Source organism: Ahaetulla prasina, chromosome 10, assembly GCF_028640845.1.
Source record: "Ahaetulla prasina isolate Xishuangbanna chromosome 10, ASM2864084v1, whole genome shotgun sequence".
NCBI lineage: Eukaryota > Metazoa > Chordata > Lepidosauria > Squamata > Colubridae > Ahaetulla > Ahaetulla prasina.
Window position 1 is genome coordinate 15,130,223 of NC_080548.1, and position 18,137 is coordinate 15,148,359.

At 45.6% G+C, this 18,137-nt stretch overlaps 1 protein-coding gene and 1 long non-coding RNA gene across 3 annotated transcripts in view; one reads left to right on the forward strand and one right to left on the reverse strand.

Moving 5' to 3' along the window:
• The window catches only part of ZDHHC18 (zinc finger DHHC-type palmitoyltransferase 18), a 55,820-nt gene extending 38,038 nt beyond the window's left edge, over nucleotides 1-17,782 (forward strand). Inside the window, exon 10 of one of the 2 annotated variants that reach the window (XM_058196402.1) lies at nucleotides 17,350-17,782. Coding sequence is in view for 1 of the 2 variants with exons in the window: in XM_058196411.1 (XP_058052394.1) it covers nucleotides 17,350-17,358 (9 nt within the window). In the remaining variant the exon portion in view is untranslated. The remainder of the gene's footprint in view (nucleotides 1-17,349) is intronic. The other variant, XM_058196411.1, reaches the window with a different exon arrangement.
• Nucleotides 26-17,343, reverse strand: LOC131204816 (uncharacterized). Its single transcript, XR_009156644.1, has 3 exons — nucleotides 16,264-17,343; nucleotides 7,813-8,063; nucleotides 26-2,737 (listed from the first exon to the last, which is right to left on the reverse strand). It is a non-coding gene; the product is annotated as an uncharacterized LOC131204816 (long non-coding RNA).
• Nucleotides 17,783-18,137: the final 355 nt, after the last annotated feature.

An 18,137-nucleotide genomic window follows, 5' to 3' on the forward strand; every position in this document is an offset into this window, starting at 1 on the left:
ATCTTAAAGTTGCCAAGGTTGGAGACCAGATGTGGGTTTCAGCAGGTTCTGACCAGTTCTAGAGAACTGGTAGTGGAAATTTTGAGTAGTTCGGAGAACCGGTAGTAACAATTCTGACTGGCCCCGCCCCCATCTATTCTCTGCCTCTGGAGTCCCAGTTTATCGGGAGGGAATGGGGATTTTGCAGTAGCCTTCTGGAGTGGGGAGGGAATGGAGATTTGATAGTATCCTTCCCCTGCCATGCCCACCAAGCCACGCCCACCAAGCCTTGCCATGCCCACCAAGCCACACCCGCAGAACTGGTAGTAAAAATTTTTGAAACCCATCACTGTTGGAGACCCTTGCTTTACATGTTTGCTTTATAAAGCATACACACACACAGACAATAATGTTGGCAGCTTTGGCTTGTGTGAAACTGAAAAGGGTGTGCCTCACTTCAGGCAGTTAAGAACTGGGACATTTCATCTTGATGGCTCAGGATTACATGCATAAGCTCCCAAGTCTACTCCCTAACGTCTCCAGGCAGCCTGGGAGATTTCTTTTCCCCTTAAAAGCCTGCAAATGGTTTTGAATTGAGATCAGGGGGTCTCCAAACTTGGCAACTTTTAAGACTTGCAAACTCCAACTCCCAGAATTCCTCCGCCAACCTGGATTAGATGAGCCAATGGCCTGGCTCGATAGAAGAAAGCAGTCGATGTTCTGGTATTCTTCAGGCAGGCTGGAGAAGATGTCCGCCTGCTACTCTATTAAGAACAACCATAAAGGCAGGACAGGTGCTTGAGGATACGAGAAAGGAGATGGGGTGAGTTCTAGCAAGGTGCCCAGATGGGATAACGTGTTGCACATGTTTGTCTGGAAGCAACATACACATATATCAATTTATATAATCCTTGTAGCTGAAAAGATGGCTTACTTTTATGCTAGAACTTGGGGAAGCTGGTGTTTAATGGGTGCATATGTGCCAGGGAGGTCTTCTGCACAGAGGTGAAATTTACTTACCTTCCCTACCGGTTCGCCAATGTGTGCACGCCATCATCTGCACATGCGCAAAGCCTGTACATGCGCAGAGGCTTAAAATGTCGCAAAGCAACATGACATCCGCATGGGTGGACGGAGCCTTCTACAGCCACCGCTACCTGTTTGCCCGAGCCGGATAGAACCGGCTGGATTTCATCCCTGCTTCTGCTTAAACCTTACCAAAAAATGAAATGGGGGCTAGAAAACAGCATGACATTCTCAAATGATCCTTCCCTTATTTCATCTCTTACTCCCCTAACCTCTGTAGAACCACACAGTCACTGGCCATCTTCTCTCTACCTCTGAATTTCTGAAATTCACTATCATGCATGGGCTAACTATTCACTTTTCGGAAGTATCCGAATATCCAAAGATCTTGCAACTATCTTATATATTATTTTTTTCAAAAGAAGCTGTTGGAGAAGCTGATGCAATAGTCTCCTCACCCTACCTCCCAACCATCTCGTGGCCGATTGAAAAAAAATGCCTTTACTCACTAAAGATTCTTCACTGCAAAAGGGGAAAATTGGTAGGGGAAGTTTCACAAGGACGCAACTGCTGACTCAGTGCAGTAACTGTCCTTTATGCGGGCCTGTTATTCTATTGCAAAGGCTCCTGTTGGGCTGAACACAAAACATACGGACAAGATGAATGATCATCTTCGGTGTCGCAACCGAATCAGTAATAGCTCACAGGTGCAGGAGAGGAAGGAATCTACAAACTGTTGGTGTGTAGGATGATAAGCCAGCCGCTTATTCATTTAACTATAATCCTTAAGGTTCTGGGTGGTGCCCTGCTTAGTTCTCCCGGAGTCAACCTCTTCTCAAGTTAATTGAATGAAGTGGGTCTTGAGTTTATTCATAAACCAGGTGAGAAGAGGATAAAAAGACGCAGGGATTGCCGAAGGGCTCCCCTGGAGATACAGATCGAAATTTCAAGATTTCTCGGCTACATGTGTATTGCTGGACTGGGAAAATCGTGTTCTTATCTGCTTCGCAACCTGCGCAATTACCTAGATTAAAGCAATGTGTGTCCCCCACCTCTCCCATGGCGTTTTTAGATACGATAAGCTCCATCCAGTATCATCATCTTTTATTTCTCTGCCTGCGTCAGCTGGTTTACATACTGTTCTAAGCCAGCACATGGGCACATCTTGATGGGCAGGAATTAACGCTATTTGTGGCATGGGAAGGGCAACCCGTTGGCAAGTACGGAAGCCCAGTGGGCAGGGCCCAGAACGCACGGGAACAGGATGAGTTTTGCCATTTCTCGCTCCTGACTTTTGAGAGCAATTTGGTTTCATCCCAGGGATATATCTTCACGGTATGGTGCACGGTAAAGCCGAGGGCAGCTGCTGGGGTGGTCAAGGTCAGGAGGCAGCTGTTGGGGTGATCAACGCTCGGCTTGTTTTTCTACATGTAGCGAATGCTCACAAAGCAAGGAGAACTTCAACTGAGAGGTCCTTAGCTCTCTGGGCTGGGTGATTTTCTTGCAGACGTTTCATGGCCCAAAACTAGGTAAATAAATATATATAAATCCTGCTAGTCCTGATGATGTGACCTAGTTTGGGCCATGAAATATCTGCAAGAAAGCAGCCAAGCTCAGAGAGCACCAAGGACCCCTCGTGTCAACCCTCAGCTACGAATATGTCTCCGAGTTTCAATTAGCTGTTGAGGCCACCACCATCCTGAATTTTCGAACCACACCCCTGAGGATGTCCCTGGGAATTGGAGAGAGAAGAAGCAAACAGGTTAGACTCCTTTCAGTCAGGTTAGCCATGAGAAACTGCTTGGAGTGATGCTTGCAGCGTTATATTTCCAGAGAGGGATAGTGGTTAAGATCAGGGGTGAAATGTAAAATTTGTTACTACCGGTTCTGTGTGCGTGGCTTGGTGGGGAGGGGGTAATGTGACTGAGTGGGCGTGGCCAACTTTTTTTTTTTTCCTTTTAAAAGCATTTTTTCTACAACCTCTTCGGCTGAAGAGGTTGTAGAAAAAATGCTTTTATAAAAGGCTCTGACGATCAGAGGTTTTTTTTTACTTTTAAAAGCATTTTTTCGGCTGACGAAAAAATGCTTTTAAAAGTAAAAAAAAACCACCTCTGATGATTGCGCAACTCAGGCATGCGGGGTGGGGGGGCAGGGATTTTTGCTACCGGTTCTCTGAACCACCCGCTGCCATCGCTACTGGATCGCGTGATCCGGTCCGAACCGGGAGCATTTCACCCCTGGTTAAGATGGTACACTAGGACTGGGCCACAACCCATGGGCCCAGTCTCTTCTCAACCACAGACGCTTTCTTGGTGACTTTGGGCCAGCTCTGCTCTGTGGAGCCAATGTGGCGTGTATAAAATGGACATCCTCCTTATTAGCTACGTTGAGCTCTCAGAGAAAAGGGGAGATTAAAATCTAACAAATCCATTTAAAAATAATAATACCTGCTTTGGGGGGAATTGCTAATGAAAAGGACAATTTCTTAAAACTTTCAATTAAATAAGTTTCTTCCTACTGGTAGCCCTGAGCCAATGCTTTTAACAGCAATCTGTGAAGAAGATATTTAGCAGGCAAATTCTACTCCTTCCTTTACCATCTACTTCTATAAAAGGAAACATTTTAGCTACTAAAATTAAATGGAGAATGGGGGGAAGGTACGCTGGTATCACTGCAGAACACAGGCAGGTTTATCCTTATATTTCTTACGGTTATACTCTGTTGTAGGTTGTGTTGTGTATACTTTTTGTATTTGCTACCTAGTGAAGTGTTAGAAATCATGTAAATTGGTTTGGGATGGGTTTGACTGTCTTCATCAACAGAATAGCTCTTCAGAAACTGGAGAGGAAGGGATCCAGTTTGCACTAGAGGGAGAAATTGGTGAAAAAGCCATCCAGTTCAGAAATGGGTTGGCAGCAGTAGTGGGTTGCAAATCCCGTTGCTACCAGTTTGCTCGTGGGCGCTTGCTCATGCGCGCAATGCGTCTGTACATGCACAGAAGCGTCTGGGTGGGTGGGTAGAGCCTCCTGCCGCTACCGGTTCACCTGATCCGGGGCGAACCGGTAGCAAGCCATCACTGGTTGGCAGCTCTAGAGAAAAAAAAATCCAGAAAAATCTGCCCCCATCAGTGCTTCCTTTAGGGAAAGACAGTTGGGCAACAGCTTGTAACTTGCTGTCGTCTCCATTGTAATGGATCCTCCTTTCTGGTCGCATGACCCAGAGCAAAGGGGTTATTACCAATGGGAGAGGGGGGAGAAACACCCACAAAATTACTGACCTTATTTGGAATTCTTTCCCATCATTTCTCTTAGGGAACAGTTGGGTAGAGCATGATCTGCACACTTCAATATATTCTCCATATTAAGTGCGATAGAGGTCCATGGTTTATTCTTGCCATTTCAAAGAAATGTGTGGATTGAGAGATTGTACAAAACTGGACTATTTTGAAATAGCCCAACTGGGGTCATTAGGCTGGAGGAATTCTAGCTAGATATGTGGGCCAGCCAGGAGTGGGATTTGGGGGTTCTCCAAACTGCACAGAATCTTAGCTAGAGGTTCTCCCGAACCCCTGTGAAACCCCAGCAAGCCCACCCCTTCTACACATGCTTTTTAAAGGTTCTTCGCCGGTGAAAGACCGAACGGTCCTAAAATAGCTGAACCCAATTGGCTGGTTGAATTGTAGATACAGATCCATAGCCAACGCTATGAGCTCCACACTTCCTGTACGTGGGCTAAAGAGGCGCATCATATTGTCCTTTGATTCAGGCGATGAAAGCGCTACGAGCCTTTGAAGGCACAGGCGCTTCAGTTCGGAATTAAGAAATGACATCTATGCAAAGCAGCTGGCCTTTAACAGACTCCAAGATGCATCCCAAACAGGGGGAATGGAACAAAAACCAGGTTGATTAATGCAGTTCCAAGCAATAGCTAAAGCCTTGCGGCTCAGGGGGGGGAAAAAAAAACTTGAATCAAAATTTTTTAGCACATACCAAAAGGGCTCCACACCCACTTTCTGCTGTTTCTCTGGGAAATGGGATTGCTGAACACTTTCTGAACTGGCCCGTTTCCCATTTAATTTGTCTTAAAACCTGGGTGGAGCTCAACAGTTTCAACTGCGTTGGGATTTCTCACGAGTTTCAACTTGACCACTTAATTGGAGCAAAAATCCAGTCATCCACCTGCGGCTACAAACTCGTCTCAGCCAGCAAGAGAGGGAGGTGTGTCTGGCTACAGAGAGAGGCTTGAGGTTGCAGCGAAAAAATTAGGTGGGGGATTATGGAAAAGTTTCTCTGGCTTTAAATTAGTCCATCGCTTTCCTCTCAGACTTCCATCCGGCTCTGCCAATTCTCTAAAATTCATTCAGATGGCACAATTTTTCAGTGTTCAAGATGGATTTTGGGCACCTGGTGTCAAAAGTACCACACCCATAATTCTTCACTAAATTAGCCCCAGTTCTGTGCCAATGAAAATATTAATGCTGCAGCCTGTTTAGAATATTAATATTTTACAGGCTTTTGAAAAATGTTGCAGAATCTGTAATGCAAACATTAATATTAAACAATTATTTAACTTACTGTTGAACTGCTGCTACTTGTAGCAATAGAAGAACTAGTAGTTTAGCTTAGTTTAACTTACTTTTTAATACATTTTCAAGTTGGATTCTTGCAGTTGTGAAGGTTTACTGGGAGAACCAATATTGTGAACGTAGACAGTCCTAAGTTTAATTTGTAAAACACTCGCAGTTTTAATTTAATGAAGGATTTATCAACAGTAATATCAAAATACAAACGGCTAACCACAAATCCGCACCAGGCCCAGATGCAGTGATAGCTTAATCTGATAAAGGCAGCTTTACAAGTCTTTCCCATATTTTGGAGCAGAGTGTAAACCTGAGCTTTGTAGGGGGTAAGCACCAGCATCTATTTAGAGACTCTCCAAAGCCCCATTTGGATAATATTTGTATTTGTAGGAGCTTAGGAGATTTTAAGGACAAGGTAAGATATACTAAGCCTTGCAGAGATTTTACTTGATTCTTTATATCAGAAATCAAAAAAGAACGATCCATTTTTTTTTTTTACTAGCAAAATAGTAAATTAGATTCTTTTGCCCAATACAGGGGTGAAATGCTCCCGGTTCGGACCGGATCGCCCAATCTGGTAGCGATGGCAGCGGGTGGTTCGGACAATCGGTAGCAAAAATCCCTGCCCCCCCCAAGCCTAGTTGAGCCGCATGATCATCAGAAGGTGTTTTTTTTTACTTTTAAAAGCATTTTTTTCCCCTTGGCTGAAAAAATGCTTTTAAAAGTTAAAAAAAAAAAGCCTCTGACGATCGCACGGCTCAGCTTCGGCCAAAGAGGTTGTAAAAAAATGCTTTTAAAAGGCTCCTCTGACGATCCCAGCTGAGTTGCCTGATCGTCAGAGGCTTTTTTTTTCTTTTAAAGGTAAAAATAATGCTTTTAAAAGAAAACAAACACCTCTGACGATCAGGCAACTCAGCTGGGATCGTCAGAGCCTTTTAAAAGCATTTTTTAACAACCTCTTCGGTCGAAGAGGTTGTAGAAAAAATGCTCTTAAAAGTTAACCAAAAAAAAGTTGCCCACGCCCATCAAGTCACATTACCCCCCCAAGCCACACCCACAGAACCGGTAGTAACAAATTTTACATTTCACCCCTGGCCCAATATTTTTGTTTTCATTACAACCTGACAGACTGTTGCCTCTTTCATGTTATTGGGGAAATGCCTTCTCATATGCGAGCTTTCACAGCAATGCAGATGCTTTTTGGTTCCCTGGCACTACCCCAGCACTCAATTTTCTTTTCTCTTGGAAAATTCCAGTGTCCACAACAGATGTGCATAAGAATAACTGTCACATTATTACATATCTTCCCTAGCCTATGAAAAGACACCTGTAACACATTGTCACCAAGCTCAAGGACCCCGCAGCTCAACCCTGAGCTGCAAATAGTCTCTCCTATTGTTACGTCATCACTTGGTCCATCCTTGATTAGGAATTATGGGAGCTGAATTCCCAGACCTGGGAAGGTGTAAGAATGAGGAAAGCTAGACTAGACTCACTTATTTCTCTCTGAGCTCTTTTCTTGCTTCAGAATCAGTCTGCGAGATAGGAAGGGATGTGGCAACTGATGCAGATATGGTGATGCAGATAGATCAAGATCTCAATCACTGTAGTTTACTCAGGGTGACTGTATAGGCACAAGAGAGCCTGAGTAATGTGGTGGGGGGGAAGGTGGGGCTGATGCAATCTGGGCCAAAGATTGGCACAAATGAATTGCAACTGAATACTGGACAAGAAAGAACTGTTTTCAGCGCAGCGGGCTTCAAGTTGCTGCATCAAACACTTTTCCATTGTAAAAAATGTGCCAAATGTTCTTACCAGGAGTGAAATGCTCCCAGTTCGGACCAGATCACTCGATCTGGTAGCTATGGCGGTGGGTGGTTCGGAGAACCGGTAGCAAAAATCCCTGCCCCCACCCATGTCCAGCTGAGCCCCGCGATCTTCAGAGGTTTTATTTTTTTTTTACTTTTAAAAGCATTTTTTCTTCGGCCAAAAAATGTTTTTAAAAGTAAAAAAAAAAAAGCCTCTGATGATCGCGCGGCTCAGCTGGGATCGTCAGAGGAGCCTTTTAAAAGCATTTTTTCTACAACCTCTTTGGCTTTTAGAAGAAAAAATGCTTTTAAAAGTTAAAAAAAAAAAGTTGGCCACGCCCACCCAGTCACATTACACCTCCCAAGCCACGCCCACAGAACCGGTAGTAATAAATTTTACATTTCACCGCTGGTTCTTACCCCAGAGAATGTCCTTAATTCCAAAGTCTCAACAGGAGTAAAATTGGTTAGATTTGGCACCTGTGATCCAGGAAGGATATCCAAGCACCGGCTAGAAGTGAGATAAGGATAGGCAATGCCAAGAGCCAATGTTGGTGTCATTTACTACTAATTCAAGGAGAGGTATACAGAAGAGCAGGGTTTCTTGGCCATTTTCAAACACGTAGACGTCAGTTCTCAGAATTTTCCAGCCAACATGGGAAACCCCAACCCTGCAATAGAAAAAAAAGGAATTTAGAGTTGACCTTCAGGATAAGGAAGGGTGAGCTTGAAGAAAATATTATTTACTCTTGAGAAAAAGGAGAGTAGGACAAAACCTGTCAGAAGAATAATCTGAGATTCCAACTCAAGATGAGGTTGTGCAGGAACAAATAAAAATGATATCCAGGCAGCTGTGGGGAAAGAAGAAATGTTTATTCCTAAAAGCAACGAGTTTGCCTTTACGGGCATCTGCAGAGAAAGGGTGAAAGAAGAGAAAGACCACAGTTAATAGGGGAGCTTGTCCTGGATGTCTATTCGGTGATTCTAGGGTCACACTTGAGGGGTGTGTGCAGTGGGTATGTTTATTCTTGTGAACATGCAGTTTTGGTGGGAGACCTAATTTAATTCACTCTTGTGTTTACAAACCTTATCCTTTGATATGTGGATTAGGTCAGAGTAACTTATTTGGGGGGTTTTGAAGAAGTTTGAAAGTGAAAAACTTTCCCCCCCTCATTTCCTATTTTCACTTGATTAACTTAGTTTCAGCTTGACTGTCAGTTATCCAGCACAGGGGTCTCCAACCTTGGCAACTTTAAAACTTGTGGACTTCAACTCCCAGAGCTTTGCTGGCTGAGGACCTCTGGGAGTTGAAATCCACAAGTCTTAAAGTTGCCAAGGTTGGAGACCCCTAATCTAGCGGAGACACTGATTTTCAGTCCATTATGGAATCTGTTTGGGTTTTAAGGGAAGATGGAAACAGTATAAAGAATAAAATACATTTTGATATAAAACTCAGGACAACTTGATTGGCCTAAGATGGGTCATAGGAAAAATATATATCAAAAAAGCTTTCAAGACTCTGTTATTACACCACCCTACAAGAAAGACCACCCCTAGCGAGAGAAGATTGATAAATGTATTGACAGTAAAGCAAGAAATGTGGGAGAAATGTTACCATAAATGAAATGATGATATTATGAAATGATTAACATTAGAGGAACAAGAAGAAGACACAAAAGATGCATTCAGATGATACACTGAATGATTGATTGTGTATTGTATGTTTGTTTGTCTAGAAAATAACAAAAATATTTTTTTTCTTTTAAAAAAAGGAAAGACTATCCTAGAATCCCTTCCATGCCTGTTTCCTGATCTGGCCTATCTCGAAGGACTAGCAAACAGAACCTCAAGACCAATCTTTTTTTAATCTAGAAACAGGGCAGAAATTATTCAGCAGGCTATTGTTTGGCTTGGCCCTGGTGTCCCCTGGAACTCTTCAAAGCGTCCCACGGGAGCATCCCCTACACTAGGGGTCTCCAACCTTGGCAACTTTAAGATTCGTGGACTTCAACTCCCAGAGTTCCTCAGCCAGCAAAGCTGGCTGAGAAACTCTGGGAGTTGAAGTCCACGAATCTTAAAGTTGCCAAGGTTGGAGACCCCTGCCCTACACTCTCTGTGGGACATAACTGCAAGCCGTGCAAGAAGACGATATACATTCGTCGGAAGAGAGCAAACAAGTGCAGGCTTGCGTTCTCCTTCCAACCAAGCAAGGAGGCATCCTGCCACTCTGAGACCTTGGGAAAGCAACCAAACCCGGCCCAGACAATTAGGTTGCATGGCTGCAGGCAGCGGTGATGGGAGTGGAGGGTGGGGACCTCACACTAGCTTTCCGTCCGGTCGACAATCTTGTGGACAATCAGAAAGGCAATATAACTGAAGCTTCAGGAGGCCATCCTTATTTCCACCCAGACATTCATTTGGCTGCCAGGCAACGGATGCTGTTCCCCCCCCCACCACCACCACCACATGCTTCAGTATGGGCCAGGTGTGCCACAGCCTTTTTTCCTTGGCAAACATTTCAAAGCGCAGTGCAGCCCTCATCCTGACTTTTGACTTCCCCCCCCACCCCAATGGAGGAGGGTTCCCATTATGCTTTTCCAGCCTGAGCAACCAGTGGTACTTGTTCCAGCCCTTAGTATCTGCTTTACAACAGCTCTTTGAAATTGCTCTGGCCAAGAGATTCACCCGAAAAGCCCGCATAAGAGCCAGCGGCGGGAACAAGGTGTGCTTGGGGCCTAATTTGCAGGTTCCTGGCAGAGGAACAGACGGGAGACAGCAGCCCCCCTGGGGGGGATTTTGAACAAGGAACAGAGCCTGCCCGAGATGAAGATGGCTCCCTTTCCTTCTCGATTTCTTCCGAATAGATTTTTCTGCTGTGACAACAAAATGAAAGAACCGACTTCCAGGCCATCTTTTAACTGCTTCCAGCTGCAGGTCTAAAGGAGCAACTGCAGAGTCATGGGCGTTTATGTCTAATCCCTGAGTTCTCATTTTGGCAAAATCCTGGTGGTAGAACCAGTGTGGCTAATCAGCTAGCTGGAATTGCTATCTCTTGGGAAAATCAGGAGCTGCCTTAACGCTGGTTTGAGCTGAGCTGTTTCACTGGTCCCAGGCAAGGGAGGATGTTTCCCGTCTGTTAGAGCAGGGGTCTACAAGTCTTAAAGGGACCAAGGTTGGAGACCCCTGTGTTAGAGGCACCAAGGATCCAAGCCTTGATCTTTCAGATGTCTGTGGTGGAGCTGGAGCTAGTAAATCTGGCAACAATTTTTTTCCACATAGTGGGACCAGGGACCGGGAACCTTTTCCTGCTGTGTAACTGAGCAAGGCCCTTTCCTGCAGTAGATTTAGTTAGTTAGTTAGTTTATCCTAATGTAAGCCGCCCTGAGTCTTCGGAGAAGGGCGGGATATAAATTCAAATAAAAAAAAAAAAATCAAACATGTTAAAGATAACCGGTATAAGTATAAACATAAATATGAACATAAAAAATGTTTACAAATAAATGGGGGCAGTAGGACAGGGACAGTAGGCACGCTGGTGCGCTTTTGCACGCCCCTTACAGCTCTCTTAGGAACGGGGTGAGATCAATAGTAGATAGTCTTTGGTTAAAGCTTTGGGGGTTTGGAGAAGAAACCACAAAGTCAGGTAGTGCATTCCAGGCATTGACCACTCTGTTACTGAAGTCGTATTTTCTGCAATCGAGTATGGAGCGGTTTACCTTGACTTTGCATCTATTGTGTGCTCGTATATTATTGTGGTTGAAGCTGAAGTTGTCGTTGACAGGTAGGATGTTGTAGCAGATAATTTTGTGTATTACACTTAGGTCAGACCATAGGCGGCGTAGTTCTAGGTTGTCCAAGCCTAAAATTTCAAGCCTGGTGGCATAAGGGATTCTGTTGCGAGTAGAGGAGTGGAGGACTCTTCTTGTGAAATACCTCTGGACTCGTTCAATTGTATTAATATCCGATATACAGTGCGGATTCCAGGCAGACAAGCTGTATTCGAGAATTGGTCCAGCAAAGGTTTTGTATGCCCTAGTTTGCAGTACAATGTTACCGGAGAAGAAGCTTCGCAAGATTAGGTTGACAACTCTTAATACCTTTTTGGCAATGCTGTTACAGTGAGCCTTTTATTTGTGAACAATGCATGAATCGTGGTAGGACCCCCACAGCACGTATTCATGTCTGTTAGAAGGGCTCAGAAAATAAAGGCCATTTATGGCACAGCTTTGGAGATCCCTAACGAATACCCATATCTAGCATGTGGTTAATAGAAACAAAACATGGATTTAAGAGTAGGGCTAGAAGATTTCCTATAAATCAGACACATCTGATTGTCGGTGCAGACAAAGACCTTCCTCAGGAACACAGGGCAGGAGACTTTCTGGATCTGTCCAGGGTTCGAGATCCATCATCCTTAACTGATGTGCCAAAAAACACAGTCCTCTTTGCTCCGGCATCCCTGAAGATGCTCCCATTTGTTCCTTCTTTCTTGCCAGGACCTCCCAGCCACAATCACACCCTAACTGGAAAAAATGACCTCAGTGCTTGCTCCAGATTGCTGAGGTGTCTCTTGAGTGATGTAAGTGCGGGGAGACTCTTGCCATTTTTCTGAAACTCTCTCTCCTGGGAGTACACCCTGGTCTCCCTTTGTCTGATGTAATGTCGTGGGAGGCAGGGCTGCTCAAGCCGAAACCTGTTCACCCTGTTTGCAACACTCGAGGCACGGCGCATCCTAGTCTCCATCCCGGCGGTTGTCAGTGTTGACCTCGAAGCTTAATCACCACGTAAGCCGTTAGGTCCTCTGCTTTCAGAGGGAGTTCCAACCCTCCTGGTGGAATCTGGTGGGCAAGTGAAGCAGGCGATTTTTTTTACTACCGGTTCTGTGGGTGTGGCGTGGCTTGGTGGGTGTGGCTTGATGGGCGTGGCAGGGGAAGGATACTGTAAAATCTCCGTTCCCACCCCACTCCAGGGGAAGGATACTGCAAAATCCCCATTTCCTCCCAATCAGCTGGGACTTGGCAGGCAGAGAATAGAAGGAGGCTGGGCCAGTCAGAATTTTTACTACCGGTTCTCCGAACTACTCAAAATTTCCGCTACCGGTTCTCCAGAACTGGTCAGAACCTGCTGAAACCCACCTCTGAAGCAGGGGTGGGATTGAAAATTTTTTGCAACTGTTTCTCGGCCTGGTTGCTGGGTGGGTGTGGCCATGGGGGCGTGGCCTACTTGGCCTCCTGCACCACGGGGGGGGGGCTTTCCTGGAGACTCCAGGAGGGTGAAAATGGCCTCCTACAGGCTCCGGAGGCCAGAAACAGGCCAATTTCCGGACTTCCGGGAGGTCCGTTTTTCGTCCTCCCAGAGTTTCCGCGCGCACCCTGCACTTACCTGGCATCCGAAACGGGCCATGTGGAGACTCCTGGGAGGGGAGGGTCAGGGTGGGGGTGGGGGTCAGCCAGTCCTTGCAACTACCGGTTCAGCGAGCTGGATGTAAAATGAATATCCGGTTCTTCCGAACCGGCTGTATCCCACCTCTGAAGTGAAGCCATTTTGACAACTTTCACTCATCTGTATCTGATCTGATCACGCTGGTTCGGAACTATCCAATTGCTAGGCAAGTGTTCCGTCTTCTCAGCCAAGGTAAAACTTCCCCTATAGACCAGGGGTCTCCAACCTTGGCAACTTTGAGCCTGGAGGACTTCAACTCCCAGAATTCCCCAGGCAGCTTTGCTGCCTGGGGAATTCTGGGAGTTGAAGTCCTCTAGGCTTAAAGTTGCCAAGGTTGGAGACCCCTGCTATAGACAATGCAGTTGTGAGCTAAGACATTGAAGGTAGGACTATGGATGGGGTGTTCGAATTATGCCCTACGCTAGAGAGTAGTTCTCGCAGAGGGTCTGCAAAGGTTTGAAGAAATGTGATGATTTCAAATCTCGAGTTAAGTCTTGGTGTTCCCTGGCCGTGACCCATGGCCACAAAAAGTTCGTGGTGAAGAACAGGTAGAGAATTACTGTCCTACAAAGCACTTTGAAATGACTTAAGGCAGTGGCCCCCAACCTTTTGAGCCACTGAACCACGGTGGCACAGTGATTAGAGTGCAGTACTTGCAGGCTCCTTCTGCTGACTGCCGTCTGCCTGCAATCTGGCAGTCCAAATCTCAACAGGCTCAAGGTTGACTCTGCCTTCCATCCTTCCGAGGTTTGTAAAATGAGGACCCAGATTGTTGGGGCCAAGAGGCTGACTCTGTAAACCGCTTAGAGAGGGCTGTAAAGCACTGTAAAGCGGTATATAAATCTAAGTGCTATTGCTATTTTGGGCACCAGGGACCGGTTCCATGGAGAAAAGTTTTCCCGTGGACTGGAATGGGCGTGGTTTTGCATGCTGCCTGCATACCACGGATGGGGCGGTTGCTGTCATGCCACGGATTGGCGCTGGTTCACGGATCAGGGGTTGAGAACCCTTAAGATACTCAAGTTAATTTTGCTTCATGAAACTTCTGCACTTCCACTCCAAGACCTGCTGTAATGACACTTATAAGAAAATGTAAAAACTATTCCATTCTTAATTCACAAATTGTGACGGCATTTCTCCTGATCAGGAGACCAGGGGTGCTATTCAGCAAGTTCTGACCAGTTCTGGAGAACTGGTAGCAGAAATTTTGAGTAGTTCGGAGAACCAGTAAATACCACCTCTGACTGGCCACACCCCCATCTATTCTCTGCCTCCCGAGTCCCAGCTGATTGGGAGGAAATGGAGATTTTACAGTATCCTTCTCCTGCCATGCCCACCAAGCCACGTCCACCAAGCCATGCCCACAGAACTGATAGTAAAAATTTTTAAAGGAGATACTGAAAAACAGGGATAGAAGATTAAATCAATTAGTCACTTAAGCTAATTATGACCCATGCTTGGTATCTGCACTCATAATGGCAGGTAAAGCAGAGCATTTTGGAAACAGGGCTGATATTTCAAAGAGGATTGAGGATTTAGATTAATCAATTATATTAATCTCATACTTTCAGGTTACTATTATTTTATCCATATATCATTTGGTTTGGCGTGATTAATTTTTGATAAACCAATAGCTACTAGGAATGGGCAAAGCTAGATCTATATTGTGAAGAGGAAGGGTTATTCCCCTACTGTACTGCTAATAGTCATTCTATCCCATGTGCTATTTGCCCTTTTTGGCCCTTGCACTATGACTGTGTTTGTTAAATCACAGTGCATTTATGCTACGCTGAATATGTTTGAGTTTGTGATTTCTGTGATTTCTCAGTGTTGTCCACACCGATGTTATTTGCCCTAAACAATTCAACTGTCTCAAAATGGCCCTTGACATTTTCAGTAACAAAAAAGCCCCAGACTCCTTCACCAGCCTCTCTATTCTGATATACTGCCTTCTTTTCAAAACAGGAGTGACCACTTTAAGTAAAAGTGCACTTTCCCCCCACAAAAAAAAGCCAAAAAAAAAAAAAAGCCACTATGTACATCAAATTGAAGTGTACAGATGAAGTATAATAGATGGGCTCAGAAATGCATTTGAAAACGCGCCCAAAATCAGAGATGAAATCCAATTTTTTTTTACTACTGATTCTGTGGGCGTGGCTTGATGGGCATGGCTTAGTGGGCGTGGCAGGGGAAAGATCCTGCAAAATCTCCATTCCCTCCGCACTCCAGGGGAAGGATACTGCAAAATCCCCATTCCCTCCCCACTCCTGGGGGAAGGATATTGCAAGATCTCCATTTCCCACCCCACTCTGGGGCCAGCCAGAGGTGGTATTTGCCGGTTCTCTGAACTACTCCAAATTTCTGCTGCCGGTTCTCCAGAACCTGTCAGAATCTGCTGAATAGCACCCCTGCCCAAAATAGAAGTACTGTAAAGAAAATTAACCAGAATTCCTAGCTGTCATGATTGTCGGGGTTTAAGAAACATCAAGAGTGTCTACCAAGGTTTGTTTGTGTCAAAAAAAAATCACCCACCCAGAAATGCTCTTGGTCCAGTAGAGCCTTTTGAAGACTGAAATCTTTTGGAGAGTCTTTGAGGAATTAGTGGCCATCAGCGTTCCAATTCTTTTCTAGTTGTTTTGTGTTCTTTTGGTTTTGGTGGTTCACCACTTTAAATGCGGATGACACCTATAGCCACAACATGCAGATCAGAAGGTGGCATCTTTGATTTATTGAATGTAGGCATAGAAGCCTTTCTAGCTGGGGAATTTGTAAGCTGAGATTCCCAAAGATGCTTTTTTCAGGAGGCAACTGGACTTTCTGGTTTTTCTTTGAAAAGTTTCACTTCTCCCCCAAGAAGCTTCTTCAGTTCTGACTGGCTGATGACTGAATCCTTCCATTCCCCATCATCCAGTCAGAGCTGAAGAAGCTTCTTGGATGAGAAGCGAAACGTCTTCAAAGTAAAACCAGAAAGTCCAGTTGCCTCTTGAAAAAAAAATACCTTTGGGACAACCATGACCTGGATGACCGAGAATCTCCATAGACACTTGTAAGCCTTTTTTAAAAGAAGCAATATACAGATAGTCCTCGACTTACAACATTTCATTTAGTGACCATTCAAAATTACGACGACATTGAAAAAGTGACTTTATGACCGTTTTTTCACAATTACTTTTCCAGCATCCCCGTGATCGTGTGATCAAAATTCAGATGCTTGGCAACTGGTTCATATTTATGACCGTTGCTGTGTCCCAAAAGTCACGTGACCCTCTTTTGCGACCTTCTGACAAGCAAAGTCCATGGGGAAGCCAGATTCACTTAACAACCGGGTGACTAACTTATCAACTGCAGAGATTCACTTAACAACTGAGGCAAGAAATGTCGTAACATGGGGCAAAACTCACTTAAGAAGCATTTCCCTTAACGTCATACCTTTTGGGCTCAACTGCGGTCGTACATCGAGGGGTACCTGTATACATTTACACAGCTGCAAAGCTAAGAGGCGTTGAAGAGTTAGCAGGGAGTAGTGTGGGGTTGACTTGCCAAATTTTGAAAAAGAAAGAGGGCGGGGGGGGGAAACCCACAGCAGCTCATCAAGATTGTCAGTCCAAGAAGCTCAAAGCGAGCTCCCCGGCTGCTTGGTTTTTCTCGAGACGACGGAAGAGGGACTTGGCCACAATGGGAAAAGCCATTGCTCAGCAATTTGGGCAGGGTGGAGGAACAAGGGTGGGGATTCTTGTCCCACAAGCCACCGAGCAGCTGCAGCTTTGCTAACACAGCTGTTTGTGCCAAGAGCTGCCTGCGTGGATTGGGTGGAGAAGGAGGGCCGGGGAAGAGAAGATTTGAGCAGGTGTGTCTGGATGGTGGGAGCTCCACCTTGTCTGAGAAAACTTCCCATCAGGGTTAACAGCCATGGGTGCCTTTGAATGTCTCACCAACACCCAGATCCCATTCCCAAGACATTCTAGGTGTGTTTCTGATCCACCCAGGAAGAGGTGAACTGGCAGATCCCATCAGGCCGGCCAAGGCTAATATTTGGGGAGGGTTTCTTAAGGCAATAGTCATTTTCCCTGCAGTTTTCGGTTCAGAGCAGTCTTACGTGGCCTTATTTGGAATTGTTTCTCAGCACTTTCGTGTGAGAATGGTTGTGGAACTCAACACTTTCTCGCCCCAGAGCCACTAATTACACATCATGCGACACACATGACTAACCGTGACGTGGCGAAGAGATGAGAGGCATCAAAAGGCATTGAACGAGTCCTTTGTGCAGCGATAGGCTTCCCGATTAGTAATGGCTGGTCTTGCGCTTGCTAAAAGCTAAAAAATGAATAGCAGAAAAAGCAAAGCTAGGAGGAACCCCTGAAAGGGTGGAACTGTAAGAGATTAAGAGCTTCCAGTGCCAAGATAAGCATTACAATTCATCTGTTTCTGGGTGTTGGATCTCAGAAACCTGTTCCGTGCATCTAAATTGTCCAATATCTAAATCTCCCGTATTCAGCATCCTTTCATTATCTGCAGGTTGGCTAGCAAAGAGAGAAGCGCAGGGGATTTCCCCCACTCTCCGTAGCCCCAGAAGTCATAGCCGGCTTCCCTCGAGATGACCCAGGAAACGTCTGCCTTCAGAAATCCTTTTCACCCAACCTAAGTCATCCCTTCTCTTTGCTGTTGAGCGGAACGTGCCTTGACAGTAGCCTGCTGATGCCTTGCCCGCCCCAGCTGCGGCTGAACTCAGTGCCTGCCCCGCAGGCTGCAACAGAACCTGATGGGTGTGAAAAAGAAAGAAAGAAAGAAAAGAACGATAAAGCAGCCCAGAGCCTGAGGCCTACTAGGGCTCAGCCCTGCCCCACCTCACTGCTGAAGCGGCGCTGAAGTTGCTGAGGCTGGCAAGAGCGGCAGCTGTGAGACGGGCCGGCCTACTGGTGCTTTGCAAGGAAACAGATGTGTCACCCGAGACCAGGGGTCCACAAACTTGGCTCTTTTAAGACTTGTGGACTTCAACTCCCAGAGTTCCTCAGCCAGCTTTGCTGGCTGAGGGACTCTGGGAGTTGAAGTCCACAAGTCTTAAAAGAGCCAAGTTTGCAGACCCCTGCCCTAGACGAAGGTGCAAAGCTCTCCCAACAATGGAAGGGGGGGCAGGCAAGGGGAGGCAATCGATGGCAAACATTTTCAGGAGCCAAAGAACAGACTCTCCTGTCCCTTCTAGGCAGCATCTAATCCTCCAGGATTAGGGACCATCGTTCTGCTAAGGATGCCTCAGGTATTCAAGGGCTGCCACACTTCAAGAGTAGGGGCCCGTTAAGTAGACT